Source organism: Nesoenas mayeri, assembly GCF_963082525.1.
Source record: "Nesoenas mayeri genome assembly, chromosome: 2".
NCBI lineage: Eukaryota > Metazoa > Chordata > Aves > Columbiformes > Columbidae > Nesoenas > Nesoenas mayeri.
The window spans coordinates 157464395-157481556 of NC_137543.1; the positions used below are offsets into that span (position 1 = coordinate 157464395).

The 17162-nt window shown below is 44.0% G+C and overlaps 1 protein-coding gene across 1 annotated transcript in view; it reads left to right on the top strand.

The window, feature by feature from the left end:
• XYLB (xylulokinase) overlaps positions 1-3415 on the top strand; it is a gene marked incomplete at its 5' end in the record, with an annotated part of 86373 nt that extends 82958 nt beyond the window's left edge. Inside the window, one exon of the mRNA XM_080338707.1 lies at positions 3288-3415. Within this exon, the coding sequence (XP_080194833.1) occupies positions 3288-3371 (84 nt within the window). The 3' untranslated portion in view covers positions 3372-3415. The remainder of the gene's footprint in view (positions 1-3287) is intronic.
• Between the last annotated feature and the right edge of the window lie 13747 nt (positions 3416-17162).

Genomic DNA, 17162 nt, shown 5'->3' on the forward strand with positions numbered 1-17162 from the left:
CGTGTAAAATACCGCTTGTGAAAAGCTTGCGGTACTGCTGTGCGTGTCGGCCATGATGTACTGGCCAAATTACAGCCAAATTCCCTGAGGAAGAGGAATTTAAGACTTTGGCTTTACCCAAAATGAACAGGGATAGAATACAAGGAATAACCTTTTTTTTTTAATTATTTTTTTTTTTTTTTCAGATGGTCCATAATGTAGCATTTGTTCACGCTAATGGCTGGGAAGCTTATTGCAAATGCCTGAATTTTCTCGATTAGCGAGCTAAGTGCTTAAGTCAAACAGGAAAAGAAGCTGTATCAGTAAATGCTCAGTAAATTATTGCCCCAGTAATAATCAGTAAACAAGTTCATTTGTTTTGACACGTTTTAATTTAGGGTGATGTATTAACAATAATACTTCCCAGCTTTCCGAGTAAATGCGCTGTTGTGTATTTTGTGTGAATACTGCTGGGTTAGTAATATGGAGCCTGCTTTCTCAGTGGCTGAGCTCGCTCACCAAAGCAGCTCTGTTGTGCTGAATTTTTGTTGAGAAGTGCCTAGGATTTACTGAATTTACAGAATAGCAGAGTAAGAAATAGCAAGGTTTAAATGTAGATACTTCAGTGACTGAAGAAGCCATTTTTGTTTGACATACTGATAGTCCCAATATAACTGTAGTTGCCTGCTTAGTATTTTGTTTACTCTGATGTGCGTATTTAGCAGAAATGAGAGCAATAGTGTCCTTTGGGAACATGAAAAGTATATATATATATATGTACTTCACCAAACCCCCAACGCCCTTTATGTAGTTGGTTAAAAATACCATGCGGAGTCATGTAACATTTCATAATAGTGGTGCATTTTATTTTCTAATCACATAAATCTCCACGGATCTCAGTATCACTTCTGTGGAGAAGAGGAGGAGTTGGGCTGCTTAAATGTTAAATGACTTGCCCAGTGTCACTGAATGAGTCTGTTGCAGAGATAGGAGTAAGTTCTCTGTTTTAATCAGTGTTAAGACACAGTAAGGTTCAGTTAAATACTGTGATATGGATTTAAAAACTGTCCTGATGAGGCCTTGGCTAGCGAACGGTGTCTGTTTGCATTTGCTATAGGTGCTCCTTCCCTTTTTCCCCTTAATGTACTTAATCTCTTCAAGAAATGTGCTTTAGCTTCTGTAACACCTGGTTGGTAAAAGGGAAGAGTTGATCAAAACAGGCTCTTTCTGCAGAATTTGTCCATTAAGTCGCTCTCACCTCTTATGGTGGAAGTGGGAATGAAGGGATAAATCCACGTTTCGCTGCTCAGATTGAAAAAAGTCATTCAGAGGCGGGAAACACAGAAACTGGGTATTTTTCTAACAATTGAAACACAAGAACCAGGCAATGCTAATTCTTTATTTCCTAGATGAGAACACTGCAAACTCTTGATATCTTTATCTTTATCTTTCATCTGAGAAAGTGTGGCTGTTAGAAACACCAAGGCAGCTGTAGGCCTGTACATAAAACGGAGCAACAACAACCCTGTCCCTTCCTACAGCCTCACAGTTTACACTTGAAACATCTTCCTCCTGAATTTCTCATGCACGTACAGTTGTTGGTCATGGCTCTTATCTGGAAAAGGATAAAATGCATTTAAATGCTGGATCTCACTTATTGATGAGAGCAGTAATTCAGTTTACTGGGTATGATTCATTATGGCTCTATAACCTCTCTGAACCTGAAGCCAGGAGCGAGACTGCCCTGATTATGAATAACATCAGTGCAGAGGGCTTGTAGACGAGACTGGCGGCCCCGAGGATTCATTGCGGCAGAGGTACGACCTTATGGCATCCTCCTAACGACGATGCTGCACCAGACCCCGCGCTGGCTCCTGGCGGTCCCTTCTTTGTGCTCGAGCCGGCAAGTGGGTGAAGCTGTCCTGGTATTATGGCTTGTCAAGCTGCTGATTTTATTAGGCGGGCAGTTAAAACCAGGGGGAGGAGATAAGGAAGAAAGCGCATCTCTAAGATCTAGATGAAGTAGAGTTTTGGGTTGGAGCCAGCAGTAGGGCTGGGCTCTATTCAGGGTTTCTGCTGTGTAACCTGGCCACGTACAAGCAGCTTATCTTCTGCAATGTGTCCTGTGATGAGTTTGAAGCAGAGAGGGGAAAAAAAAGTTAACAAACAAAACAAATCCCAACATGTATCTCTCCCATATCCAAAAGCATAGTGTGTGTTTGAATCTGGGGTTTTGCATACATTTGAGTCTCGGTTCTTCTTTTTATGGTTGTAACAATTCTGGATCTAAAAATTCCTGCGGAAATCTAGCTAGGGAAATTCCAACCAAAAGCAACCTGGATACTCAGCGTGGTTGTGGGAAGAAGTTGGGTTTGTCCCCCTGGGATGAAGGAGTGAGGAGCCTGGCCATGGAGCAGACTGTAGATGGGAAAAAGTTGTGGCTGTGAAAGACGTGAAGAAGTTAAATAGGTAGAGGAGTATATGAGAGGGGCGGCAAGTGTATTTCAGAAGGCCTGGTCAGCAGATTGGCCAAGGAGGACTTTTCTGCAGGTGGTGTTTGACTGTGCTCATTAGCAGAGCAGAGGAGGAGGGACAGAGGCGATGATCCGTCCCCAGGGAGCGGAGGGAGGCAAGGACAGTTCTGCCTGGGTGGGTAGGACGGCTGTTACGAGGGACGTGTCCGACAGGGAGAGGTGACTTCAGCGGAGCCGCTTCCCCTGGAAGTGATGACTTACAGCAAGAACACAGTCACCATACGTAACTGACACAAACTTGTGTGTGTCACAAAATTAAGCCGTAAAGGAGATGGTAAAAAGGACTGTGACATTTGAAGATGGAAGACTCTGCAACATTTTCTTGAGCAAATTCACAGTATCAGAGTATATTTGGGATTGGAAGGGACCTCTAAAGATCATCCAGTCCAATCCCCCTGCTGGAGCAGGAATGCGTATGTGAGGTCACACAGGAACATGTCCAGGTGGGTTTGAATGTCTCCAGAGAAGGAGACTCCACAACCTCCCTGGGCAGCCTGTTCCAGGCTCTGTCACCCTTACTGAGAAGAAGTTTTTTCTCAAATTTAAGTGGAACCTCTTGTGTTCCAGCTTGATCCCATTACCCCTTGTCCTATCATTGTTTGCCACCAAGAAGAGCCTGGTTCCATCCTCGTGGCAATTGGGGAAAAAACTCCTATACCTTCAGGTACTTGTGAAGATGCTGCATTTTTCAGGTCTGAAGATGTTTTTTAACAGCAGCGTGATTTAAAAGTCTGATTTTTCACCCTAGACATAATTATTTCTTTTCCTTTTTAGCTCTATCGTCCACTTCTGAAAAGATACGCTGAGCTTGAACAGAAGGTTGTCTGCAGCCCAACCTCGTCTTGTCTTGTGAAATAGAAGGAAACAAAATTTATAAGTTGGCTGAAGAGTGGACTCCCAAGGAGAAGATCAGAAAGGATTTGCTCAGACTTAACTGGAGCTGTTTAAGTCATTTTGTTCCTCTTTGCAGACAAATAATTTTTAAATCTCTGTGTTTGAGTGTGTCAGTGGAAAAAATTACATAGTGATTGAAAACCCGATTAAAAAAGCATCATGTTGCTCTGTGTGTTTGTGACTTCAGTTTTTCTTGGATGCTTTGGGTGCTTGCTGTTTTGGAATAGCTGGATGACGGAGTCAAGTCCAGTTGGTATATAAATCACTCTACCCATCTCTACCAGCTTTGATTTCATGTGTTTAGTGTGCCAGCCTCTTTGCATACCTATCTAGCACAGTAGCTTAATTCTACAACTTCTTATGCTTAAATCTTTTGAAACTTATCTTTCTGTACATCTGTACCTTGTCGAAGTTTATATCTTTGCCTACATGAAACCAACAGAAAGCGTAAGCGCACTGACTTAATCCCATTTTTCTCTAATATGTGGAGATTTGTGCTGTGAAGGCTGATTAAAGTCTTTAAAGACTCCCTGGGATGCTCAGAGAAGGGGAATTCTTGTTCCATGACACTATGGAAATTCTATTGTGCGATAAAACATGAATGTGGTTGGATTTTATAAATTGTGGAAAGCGCAGAGGCCTTATGTGATAGACACCATTGCACAATGCTTTACTTGGCATTAGCTTTGTAAGAAAGAAAAGAAGGGAACAAGTGTGAAGTTTTACGTGTTTCCCTTCCCATTTCAAAAAAGAGAGTCAGTTTATTTGCACACTGCTTTGGGGTTATACTGTTTTCCTTTCCTCCTCAGGTGTCACGGCTATGAAATGATTTGTGTTGTGCTGCATGTGACTGCAGAAGTAGGGCTCTGCTCCCAGCAAGGCATGAAGGTCACTGGGTTTTTATACCACCAATATCTCATTTCTTTCTTGGAGATCCTGAGCAGAACTGGTCTTGCTCTGTTGCTGCTCTTCCACTTCAAATGTTTTAGTCTAGATTAAGTAGACTCTGGCTCAGAAAATCTTGGAGAAAATATAAGCCAGGAGATGTTTCTACAGAGACATGTGGAAGTTGCAGAATTTGAATGAACATCCTAAATCACCCAGTGCAAGTGGGAACGCTTCACCACATCATTCTGTATTGCCAGTATGTTTCCCTTGGGATACAATTTCTTTTGGGAATTAAGCAGACTTGTTTAATGAAAGTGACTGAAGCCTTTCTTGTAGAAGTTGTAATGTGCCTAGGCAGCAAGCCAGGGAATTGGGAGTAAGAGGATCTCTCTATTAAGTATTTGTGAGCTTGATTATGTCCCTGCTGGAGGTGGGTGACTCGAATTCGTATTCTTGACATGACAGTGGCCTGGGAGCACCGTCCCTGTCTCTGCAGCGAGGGTGGGACCCCCTTGCTGTGACTCACCCACGGAGTGGCAGGGGAATGGGCACATTCCTCCTTTGCTCTCCCTTTTATATGTAAGTGCTTCATTTGCAAGTATGAACAGTGCCTTTTTTTTCTTTATGATCACAAGTGAATAATTATAAATTCTCTTGATATTAGCATGATTACTCAGGAAGGTCAAGAATTACATTTCTGAGTTTCTAAAGCAGGCTTCTTTTAAGCAATTGCTTTAAAAGGTGGCATTGCAAATACACATCTATCTCTTTTATGTGCTTATTATTCTGGGTCCCAAGGTACAGAGCTAAAATGTATAATGCTTCTCACAGGCCTCCACTGTCAGCACTTGCTTTGTCATTGAGCAAGGCTGCAGAGGGATACAGAAGGATTCATTAATGTGAGTTAAACAATGCCTAGTAGTTTGTCAGGCATTGGAACAAGCTGCCCAGGGCAGTGGTGGTGTCACCATGCCTGGAGGGGTTTAAAAGACACATAGATGAGGTTCTTAGGGTTAGTCCTAGAGTTAGGTTATAGTTGGACTTGATGATCCTGAGGGTCTCTTCCAACTAAAATGGTTCTATGATTCTAGCTCAAGCAGTATCACCATCATCATTAGTCTTCAGTTCTGCCTGGGTACTGGTTTAACACAAATGTTAAACCACACAGGGAAGGGATTGACCAGAGGTGTTTTACTTTTGTGCAGTTTTGATGACAATTTCCTGAGTAGCCCAGTTGAATTATCAGAATGACAAGACTGACATCTCTTACAGCTTTGTGGCTTTATTTACCTGTGAAATGGGAAACTCAGGGTCAATTCCTTACTCAGGTGAAGGTGGTTAAACCTCACATTTCCCAGATCATAGCATATGTTAGAACATTTCTAGATAGTGCATTGCCTCCTAACAAAATGTTACATAGTGCTGGTAGGGTCTCATCTAGATGGTTTAACTGCTTTCTGGGCCTGAGCTTTAATCTAGGTAGGCAGAAGGGAACATTTCCTTCTCTGTTGGGCTGTGTTGGGGCTCTCTGGTGGGTCCCACATTAGTATTAAAACGCTGTTTTCTGGGCTAGCTGATGCAGTGTGTGCTCACTGCAGGAATCCCTGAGAAAAGACTTGGATACGAAGCTTGGAAGGGCCAGGAGTTGAGCACCACTGAATTATAGTATTGCTGTGGTGATGGGTTTATTAGGGCTGGCCTCTGAGGAATGGTGTCTGGGGTATAAGAATTTATAGACAAGCTCTTTTTTTTTCCAGCTCACCAAAGTTGCACATGTTCACTGACTAGTGTCAGATAGAATAAGACTCAATAAATCTCCTCCTAGAAAGGTCCTCTGAAGAAATGCTGCTGTAAGACTTCCACCACTCTCTTCTTTTTGTTTTTCCAGGAATGCACATGAACCTGCCAAGGTACCACAGGCTTCTTGCTCTCCCAGGCGCAGTGATGGAAGGATCTGGTGCTCTTTGGTTTCCAAAATTGTGTGTTTCTTTGCCAGCTTGTCTACCTTACCTTGTGTTAATCTGGTTGTCTGGAGTAGAGAGGTTACTGACTTAATCAACATCTTAGGTAACAGAAATCTAAAGGGAAGCCAATGTTTTCTACCTCAGTGTATTTGATGGAGGCTGATGCCCTCCCTCCCCTGTGAGTGACCTTACTGTTCTTCAACATGAGCAGTGTGGTATCCCCATCTTGTCTAGATGAAAGGTTGACTTCTGTGTTTAAAGACCTACTGAGCTATTCCCAGTCTAGACCCATCTACTGGAAAATTGATCTCACCTCCTGGGGGAAAAAAAAGAACCAAACCACAACCAAAAAAACACCAACCCCAAACCCCCAAACAAAGCCTCTATTGCCATAGTGAGGTGGTTCATCACTGTCTGACCCGCAGCTCCTGTCCTGCACAAGCAAAGCCACTTGAGGTTGAAGGTGGGTCATGGAGTTACATGGAAAAATCCAAGCAGCTTCCTTAGCTCGATGGCTTTGTGTCCTCATCAGTTAATCAGAGCTGCACTGGATTCGTCCTCAAGCTCTCGCTGTACCGTGACCCAAAGACAAACAGTTTTCTTTTCAACCTGAAGTCTTTAAATCTTTTGTGATGCAGCTGGAAACAAGCAGGGAAAGATGTTTACTTTTTCTTAAGGGATCAGTCTGAGAGAGCTGGAGCTCTGATTGAATAAGTAATGTACTGAAAAAAGTCTATGCTCTGTCGGTGCTTTAATAAGTAATTGAGCTGAATACCGCTGTGTGTGATCCCAGGGGGACCTTTTTGTTTTTCAGCTTTCTTTTCCTTTGGAGTTGTGGCTACCATCACAGAGCAGTGCAGTGAAAGATGTGTATCTAAAGCCACAAAAAGCCAAAGCAGAACTTTCAACAAATCGTTTGTTTTATCTGTATTTCTATTACCTTGGTCCCCAGACTGCTGCATGCAGGTAAAGGGGTGGGGGAAGAAAAGAATAACATTTTAGAGAATGCAACTGTCTGCTGTTGGTTCTTGTCATGAATGTGGGGTCAAGTTATACTCCCTTCCCTAGCAGAAAGGTGCTAATTTGGATTTTTCTTCTCCCCAGCTGCTGACTTTTTATGTAAACTTCAGGATTTTGATTTTAGATAGGTCTCAACCCTCCGTTAAAATTGGGTTGAAATTGGCAAACAAGTTAAAAATATGGCTAAGGATGATTAGCAGGTGGGTGGATGTTTCCCTCAGATGTCGGGAGATCACTGTCCCATGAGGAGCATTTCCTTAAGCAGCTTCTCTGAAGGTGACTGTGGTCCTGATTCCACTTGGCTTGAAATTTCAGAATGGTGTTTTTCACTTGTGCAAATTGAGTACAAAACAAAATCACATCTGCACCAAAGGATCTTACCTTGTTATGACTTTACACGGATTTTGTGCAGGTCAAAATCACAAAGTGATGTGCAAGGCAAAAGAACTTGGGATGAATTTTTTCCATAACCAGGTTTTTTTTTCTGAGCATGTCTTCAAAGTGTGCGAGTAGGGCATCTCTGACTGGGGTGTTCGGAATGGTTACAGCTCCTGCTTATGGTTATTAGCTGTTTCCACTTCTCAGGGATGCTGAGAACTTATCTAATGTGATACTTTTCTGAGTGGACTGAGATCCAGCCCCAAGACTCATTTTGCTTTACTTGTTCTTCTGCTCCTCTGTTGCTCCTTAAAGTTGCCTTGACAGAATGATACTTCTGCAGTGATCCCAGACTTATGGGAATATCTCGACCACTGCGGGAACTCAATGATTTTATTCAGTGTTCTTGAAGCACATACCCTGAGGGGTAAGGGTGAAGGAGCAGCTGTCACTGCTCATGGTCACTGCTATGATCTCTGATTTCTGCCTTTTTCTAATTTGCCTCATCCATTGTTGTGTCAGCCTGCCCATTAGAAGAATTGGGCATGTTATTAATTATATTATTAATTACATACAATGTTTCTTGCTCTAAGCTCTTTAGGTGACAGGTATTTTTTATATGTTTTTTGTTAAGATGCTGTGATTAGCTCTGCTTTGATTTGGTATGTTGTGCCTTAGTACTCTGTAATGCATCCGTCTGGCTGTTGTTTCTCTTCTAGCATCACCGAACAGAGAAGTTTGTGGTCACTCACGTGCGGGATTGATCTGACCAGTGTAGGCATCTGTGGCTGCTCTCATGTGGGCTCCTTTTATAATCAAAGGAGAGGACCACAAGGGAGAGGAGTTCCTGGCTGATGTTCATCTTGTCTTAAGGCAGATGTCTACAGCAGATCCGGTGACATGTCTCCTGAGTGAGCCATTTCTGAGTCGAAAGGCAGTGGTGTAGAGGACAAGAAAAGCCAGTATTTCTTCTTGCACCAAAAATCCTGAAGGCTTGGTTGAAAGCTGGTCTCAACTTCGGAGACAGGATTTGTTCCAGGTTACAACTGTACAACTATAAAGCTTTCCTGTCCCAGGACTGCTCTGTTTTTACTGTCAAATCCGTGAGATTGACCTCCTCAACTCCCTTCAGACAACCCTGTCCATACACCTGCCTGGAGATAGCCAGCAGATGCAGGTCAGGAGCTTTTTTACTGACATTCTTGCTTTTTGCCCTTCTGTTGGAGCACTTGTTTGTGTTTATCCTTTCAAGCTGGACTCTTTCAGACATTTGTGTTATGCCCGCAAGCTTAGTTACCCCGGTGCAGTGCAAGACAAGCTCCCTTAAGACTTAGACAAGCATTGCACAGGAAAACAAAGGTCTGTTCAACTTGCTGTTTGGAGACAATATTTACTCTTTGACTGACAAATACGCGCTGCCCTCCTGAAACCTCAACTCTGTTCCAGATCTGATAAATACTGGTGTATTGGAAGATTGAATTCTCCTTGAAAAATGGTCTAAGCCATGTTGTATAACAGAAGGGCTTGGAGAGAGAAACAGGGCAGAAACAGGGCTCCTTCTTAGCTGGCGATTTTACCATAAAATAAAACGTGTTGCAGAAAACAAATAAGAAGCAAAGGTTTGTCACACAACTTTGGTATTGCAGCTCATGCCTCCTGAGAGCATCTCTTCACACTGCTGCCATAATATGTTAGGGTAGGATGGGACATTCCCCTGTCACTCCTCCTGTAATTTCCTTGCTAGTTCCCTGCCCTACTTGTGGACAGTTGCATAGAGCAGAAATACCCTTTTGATCAAGAAAGATGTTGTTGAAAGGCAACAATACAGAATCACAGAATGTCACGGATTGGAAGGGACCTCAAAATCTCATCCAGTGCAATCCCCCCATGGAGCAGGAACACCCAGATGAGGTTACACAGGAAGGTGTCCAGGCGGGTTTGAATGTCTGCAGAGAAGGAGACTCCACAACCTCCCTGGGCAGCCTGGGCCAGGCTCTGCCACCCTCACTGAGAAGAAGTTTCTTCTCAAGTTTAAGTGGAACCTTTTGTGTTCCAGTTTGAACCCATTACCCTTGTCCTATCACTGGTTGTCACCGAGAATAGCCTGGCTCCATCCTCCTGACACTCACCCTTTATGTATTTATCAACATGAATGAGGTCCCCCCTCAGTCTCCTCTTCTCCAGCTCCAGAGCCCCAGCTCCCTCAGCCTTTCCTCACACGGGAGATGCTCCACTCCCTTCAGCATCTTTGTTGCCCTAAGTATGTTTTCCCAGTTTCCATTTCTCAGCCTAATTGTTCTGCCATTGCTGTCCCTTAGAAGAAATGCCTTCTCAGGCAGAGGGAAGAGAAGACACTGAATTGAATGCAGCTAATCCAATAGGTGATCTAGTCAGACAGTTCAACTGACCGAATAAGCAAATAAACTGCATTTCAAGACCTCCCTTCCTGTGAAAGTGGTTTTTTCCGCAGAGTGACTCTTGGCTCAGAACATACAACAATGGTGTTTCATTTGATTCCATCTCACCGTGTTTGCAGCTGGGCAGACTCTCCCAAAAGCCGTTCAGCATACACTCATTTTGCTGTTTGCCCAGTGAATGCAGATTTTTTCATTTTGATCTGTGTTGTGTGCAGATTTGGCATGGTTTATAAAAGAACCAGTTAAACAAGCATTGTTAACAACTGCCCAGCCTGTTGGTTGTGAATCCTCGTGGTTCATGGGCTTCCACAGCAAGAGAGATGAGCCACCATGGGGCAAGTGTTTTCTGTAAAGACCAGAGTAAATGACAAGAAACTTTCTCCTTTCTTTCTCCTTTCTTTCTCCTTCCTTTCTCCTTCCTTTCTCCTTCCTTTCTCCTTCCTTTCTCCTTCCTTTCTCCTTCCTTTCTCCTTCCTTTCTCCTTCCTTTCTCCTTCCTTTCTCCTTCCTTTCTCCTTCCTTTCTCCTTCCTTTCTCCTTCCTTTCTCCTTCCTTTCTCCTTCCTTTCTCCTTCCTTTCTCCTTCCTTTCTCCTTCCTTTCTCCTTCCTTTCTCCTTCCTTTCTCCTTCCTTTCTCCTTCCTTTCTCCTTCCTTTCTCCTTCCTTTCTCCTTCCTTTCTCCTTCCTTTCTCCTTCCTTTCTCCTTTCTTTCCTCTCCTCTATTGGCCCAGAAATGTTACTGTAACACCAAGTCATTGGACAGGTGATGTTGGATTGTCCATAGCATGATTTGGGGATAAGGGTTGTTGATGTTCAGCCACGTTGTCTCAGTGAGCAATCACTGGGGTGAGACTGGACAGGTAATTTGTATCAAGTTTGTGTTTCATAATGTATATTCTGAAACTTTATGTGACAAAGTAAATTAACTTCCTCAGATGAGTGAGAATTGTGTTTAGAGCGGGAGGGAGAGTGTGTCCATACTTAGGAATTTCTTGGTGAGGGGACCCAGGTACTCACTCCAGCTCCTCTTCTTCTGGCCTGATACGTCTTGTTTTTGTCCTCCATGGCAGCCCAGGATCATGTGTGACACGGAAACTGCTCCGTCCTTGAGTTTCCTCCAGCCTATGGACACCGACCTGCAAACTGGTAACTGGGAGCCCACCAGGCAGTGAGGGCTCTCTGCTCCCGATGATGTCCTGAGGCCACTGGCCAAACAGCTGGCTGCTTCACACCCAGTGCTTTTAGTTCAGCCTCTTCAGGGCTGAGTTGTGGTGCCTTTTGGACCTGTATCGGACTGGAAACTCAACCTTTGGCAGAGGTAGAGGAAGTGAAAGATTTCAGCGTACTCTTTTTTTTTTTAACAGTAGGTAGAAACTGTGAGTATGACCTGACCGTGAAGAAGGTGAATGTTATTTCTATGATTCTATGATTATGTCTTTGAGCTTACCCCTGTGCCTTTCCAGTTGAGACGGGAGCATTGCCTCGTGCAAGGCTTTGGTGAGATCTGGTCTGGGAGGGCTCTTGCTAATCTGCTCTCTTGTGTTCAGCAAAGAAGAATTAAAACTGGAAGAGCTGAGGAAGATGGGTCATACATTGATCAGGGGAAGGGAAAGGCTGTCCCAGGAGAGGAGGTTAAAAGCTTAGCTTACTTCACCTAGCAAGCAGAGTCTGGGAGATGGTACCATCGCTCAGTATAAATCCTTCAGGTTGGAGGTAAAGAGCAGGAGGAAAGGTGTTCAAGCCAAAGCATGGTGTTGGCACACGAACAAGTGGCACATACTGACTGGGAATAAATTTGAACTGGAAATTAGGAATGGGGTGGGTGTGTGATGCTGAAGGACCTCTTGTACTCTGTGTGTCGTGCCAGGAATATAGAGCCCCGTGCTGGCCACGTGACATTTCATAGGACTATAACACGGTGTCAGAAATCCTGTGCTGAAAACTGCATTTGGCTTGGACTAGTAGTGACCTTTAGAGAAACTGTTGTTTGCCACATGTACAGAGCAGGGTTTCACACTTGGCCTCTTTTGAATTTCCTTCTTGACTGTGTTTGGTTTGTGGGAAGGAACTAGTATGGAAGGGACAAATCAATGGAAAGCTTCCAACTCTACTTCTTAAGCCAGGGACATGTAATAGCCCAGTTTTCTGTTTGTTGGGCTGGTCCTCTACAAACAAGGGGAATTTACCCCACGGCAATCTTTCCTCACTATAACCCTGCGAAAGGAAGTGAGGTTTAATTAGCATTTTAAAGTGGACAGCCTTGAAGTTAATGATATTCAATAAAGAAAAATTGTTTTAACCTTATTTGCACTTTTCAATTTACTTATTAGAGGCCATCTGTTATATTTTAAGCAAGAGCACTGGGAGCTAAACTCTCAGATTGTCAAATGAGGTTTTAACTGGCTAAGCAGAAGGGAAAGAACAGGCTGCCTTAAATGAGCAATTAGACTGTTTTTCTTCAATTTCTCACTTTTGTGTCAAAAAGCAAATGGTCACCGTTTCAAGCAGCAGTTGAGTTGTGACAATGACGTCTGTTTTCACAGGGGCTGATGAATCCTGGGGAATGTCCCTTGTCCTTGGATCTCAGATATGGTCCAACATGGATGAAATTTAAAAAGCCAAAGGTGAGGTGAAACTGGTTAGGGGTGTGATGGGCAAGAGTAAGGATTTCTGTAGATAAATCACCAGAAAAAGGAAACAGTAACATATCAATTTGCTGCTGAATGGGTTGGCCAGCCTAGTGACAAAGGGCATGGAAAAAGGTGAGGTGCTCTTTGCCTTTGTCATTACTGGCAAGGTCTGCTGTCAGGCTTCTTTATCCCCATACCTAGTAGCAGAATTTAGGAGACACAAGTACTACCTGTAGTAGAGGAGGATCAATTTAGAGACTCCTGAAGCAAGATAGGCATACATGGGATGTGTTTGAGGGTGCTGAGGTTGATGTCATTGTGAGACTGCTCTCTATTATCTCTGAAAGTTGGTGATGATTGCGGAAGGTCCCCAGTCAGTGGGAAAAGGGTAATGTTAGGTTCATCCTCAAAAAAGAGTAAGAAACAGCCAAGAAAACTGCAAACGGGTCAGTTTCACCTCTGTTTCCAGGAAAATTAAAGAGCAAATCTTCCCAGAAGCCATTTCCAGGCATGTGAGGACAAAAAGTCACTGATGAATGTGGGGACCTGATCTCCATTGACTGTCATGGGAATTTGTCTCTCTTAAGCTTGAGCAGATATCCACCATACCTCTGAGAAGCTGGCTGTTTTTTCTGTGACCCTGGGCAGAGGAAAAGCCTTTGGCAGAACAAGAGCCCAACCTTGGCGTCATGAGAGTAATTGAAAAACTGGGCCACCCCTGATTCCTCCTAGAGGGTTGAGAAAGCAAAGCAAAATGTCTTCTCCAAATCTACTTAAAAATCTACGGGAGCCAGTACAGCTGGTGCTGTGCCTCTGGATTTGGGACTGCACATTGATATAGGGGCATTAGCAATCCCTCTGTACCGATTTCAGCTGAGTAGAAGCTCTGAATCCTGGTCTCTGGAGGGTTTGACTGTGGTGTCTGTAATGTTGCCGTGTCCAGAACGAGGGTGGAATAATCCCTTTGGCAAATGAACGTAAATGTGATCAATGCCATGGGCTGATACCCTGTTCCACGGGAGCAGCAACTTAAATTCCTGCAGCCTGAATCCCTTTGACCTGCAAAGTTGAAAACTGATCACAGAATCACAGAATGTCAGGAACTGGAAGGGACCTCAAAATCTCATCCAGTGCAATCCCCCCATGGAGCAGGAACACCCAGATGAGGTTACACAGGAAGGTGTCCAGGCGGGTTGGAATGTCTGCAGAGAAGGAGACTCCACAACCTCCCTGGGCAGCCTGGGCCAGGCTCTGCCACCCTCACTGAGGGGAAGTTTCTTCTCATATTTAAGTGGAACCTTTTGTGTTCCAGTTTGTACCCATTACCCCTTGTCCTATCACTGGTTGTCACCGAGAAGAGCCTAGCTTCTTCCTCCTGACACTCACCCTTTTTATGTCTGTAAACATTACTGAGGTCACCCCTCAGTCTCCTCTTGTCCAGCTCCAGAGCCCCAGCTCCCTCAGCCTTTCCTCACACGGGAGATGCTCCACTCTCTTCAGCATCTTTGTTACCCTGCGCTGGACTCTCTCCAGCAGTTCCCTGTCCTGCTGGAACTGAGGGGCCACAACTGGACACAAGATTCCAGGTGTGGTCTCCCCAGGGCAGAGCAGAGGGGCAGGAGAACCTCTCTGACCTACTGACCACCTGCCTTCTAATCCACCCCAGGTACCATTGGCCTTCCTGGCCACAAGGGCCCAGTGCTGGCTCATGGTCACCCTGCTGTCCCCAGGACCCCCAGCTCCCTTTCCCCTACACTGTTCTCCAACAGGTCATTCCCCAACTTATTGGGAAATGTAGATCTTGGCGTCACTCCCATGGGTTTTCCCACTGAAGCTGGGCTGAAGTTGACTTCTGTATGAGAGGTCCTCTGGGTATCTCAGGTTTTCTAGGGGCTGAACCTGCCAGGTCCTGTTTATATCAGGCTTGCTTTGCAGCTTGTTTGTCCTGCTTGGTGAGTTACAGCGACAGAAGGAAGGAGAAATGATCCAAACCAAAGAAACAGGGTAGAAATGTAAACTAGATCACGTTGATTGACAAGAGCACTTCATCATTAGTAAGAAAAACTCTACTAAACCAAATAAGCTATGGAGTCTCTGTAGCAGTGAAATCCAGCTGCCAACAATGTCATTGTCAAAAGTAGCCATGGGTACTGTTAGTTTGCTCTAAGCATTAAAGCTGAATGTGGATGTGGTAAAATAGCTTTTATAAAACCTTGCTTTTGTGTCATTCCAAGCTTAAAATCCTATTTTGTGTTCAGATCTACAGAGAAGAAAAAAAAAAACAAACCAAACCAAACCCCAAACAACTTGAGGTGACTTTTGTTTTAAGATTGTTTTAAATTTATAACTGAGCTGGCTAAAATGCTTTTCATCAAAGTACAAAAGTTTCATGCTGTAATTAATGGCGAGTGATATCTAACGCAATAAAACACCATCATTTGAGTGTTCTTACAAGACTATTTATGACTGGATATTGAAACTGATAATGATTCTGCCATTTGTCCTCATAATTTATTATTCCAAGGAGAGGCAAGTGGTGTTAAGGGTTCACGATCTGTTTTATGGAAAGAGTGCTGAATTCAGCTTTTTATGGGTGTAAATGACAATGTTTGGCGCTCTGTGGAAAATGTGCGTGTGACGGCGAGTGCAGACTCTACTGAGGGGTCGAGATGGGGGGTGTTAATGCTCTTTCTTAGAGAGCGGGAGCCCCTGGCTGTGTGATCCAGTTGCAGGTAGCCTTACCAGGACCAGTGTAATGACTTAGTCATTGTCCCTTAGAAGACCAGGGCAAGGCTTTTCTGGAAACTTTCTACTTGGTTTCTGAGCTAGATGATCTCATGGGGTATCACTTTGGGCAGCCAAAGCTGAATTCACTATAAGCAACCTATTAATAATCCAAAGCCCATGGAAGATAATGGAAAGAATTACTGGCTCTGGCAAGTCTTGTGTCAGGCCAGAACAAAAGCTCGACTCTGGAGGAGACTTCACTTGGTCTTGCAGAGCTCCAGCCAGGCCGTGTCCCTCTGAGCACAGCCCTTCCATATCGCACCAGGCTGAGGCTGATCTACTGAATGCTCAGCCTCTGATCCTCCCCTTATTCAGGCTCGTGGAATCTTGGAGCAATTTCTTTAAAGTCAGTGTTGATGCAACTAATGGAAAATTTGAGTGAAGTCAGACCTTGAGGTTATTTTGGACTGAGATCTGAAAAACAGAGATGATACTTCAGTCTGCCAGACTCCTGGACCTGAGACTGCAGCTTTCTGGTTTTCCCCAGCCTGCTGTTCATTTGCTGTGGAATAAGGTATTGTAGGTAAAGACTGGCATTTCCATCAATAGCCCTAGCAGCAATCTAATGAATTTGTTGCTGCTTTGCAAATAGCTTGGAGTGAATCTGATGCCACAGAAGCAGAGAGTGGGATGTGACCCGTTTTCTTTGCTTTTCAAGAGCTATGGTCCCCTTCCTCTTCCCTTCCCCCTCCCCTCTTTTATTCTAATCAGCATGTCAAAAGGGAAGTCGCTCCTTTATTGGAGGTTATCCATGTCAAGAGAAGTTATGTTTCCATCACTACCTGGGGGCCCATCAGTAGATGAAGATGGAGAGCAGTGACTCAGAATGACTTTGAAACAACACCCAGCAGCAACTGGAGACAAGAACATAACCTTAGCTGACATTTAAAACAACCCGATACACAAATAAAACCATTCTACTAAATTATGAATCTTTTTACTCTTGGCTGTTCTTAAAGGAAGGGAACTGGGTGAGTGTTTTCTGTGTGCGCTTCTCCCTTTTCCCGAGCTGGGAGCCGAGTGACAGATGCATGCTGATGGAGCATAGCGCATTGATTTTTGTGACTGCACTACTTTATGCTGAATAGAAATCCAACTTTTAAAATGATGCAGGACCCCTATTCAGAGACAAGAAAAAAGAAAGAAGTGAGGCATATGGGTGAGTTTTGCTGAATGCGCCTTAGTTATCTGTTTCGAGTTAAGCACGTGCCTGAATGCTTTGTTGACCAGCATTGATGGGAGTACATTTAACAGTAAGTTTGAGTTGAACTAAGTAATGGCTAAAGAACAAGCAAGAAAAATAAGGTGATAGGCATATTGAGAAAAATCCATCTGTTTCATTAATCATTGGAAGCTAAGAAATAATGTGTTAACTGTAAAGCCTTTCCCCTAATGGCACAGACACAGATCTGTGCTGTTGCTCACGCACTTCTCTGTTTTCCCAGCTGAGAAGTAGGGACGAGTTGAGAGTTGGTTTCAGCTCCTCAGTTTTACAAGGGCTCAGGCTCTTGCTCTTGTCACTGATTTCATGTTGTTCTCACCAACACAGCCCCCGTCTAAACCTTCCTGAGACTCTGTGGCCAAGACCTCACCAGATGCAATTCACTGACCAGGAGAGAGATGCATCAATTGACCTTGAGCAATGACCTGCCCCCCAGCTTTCCTTTAAATGT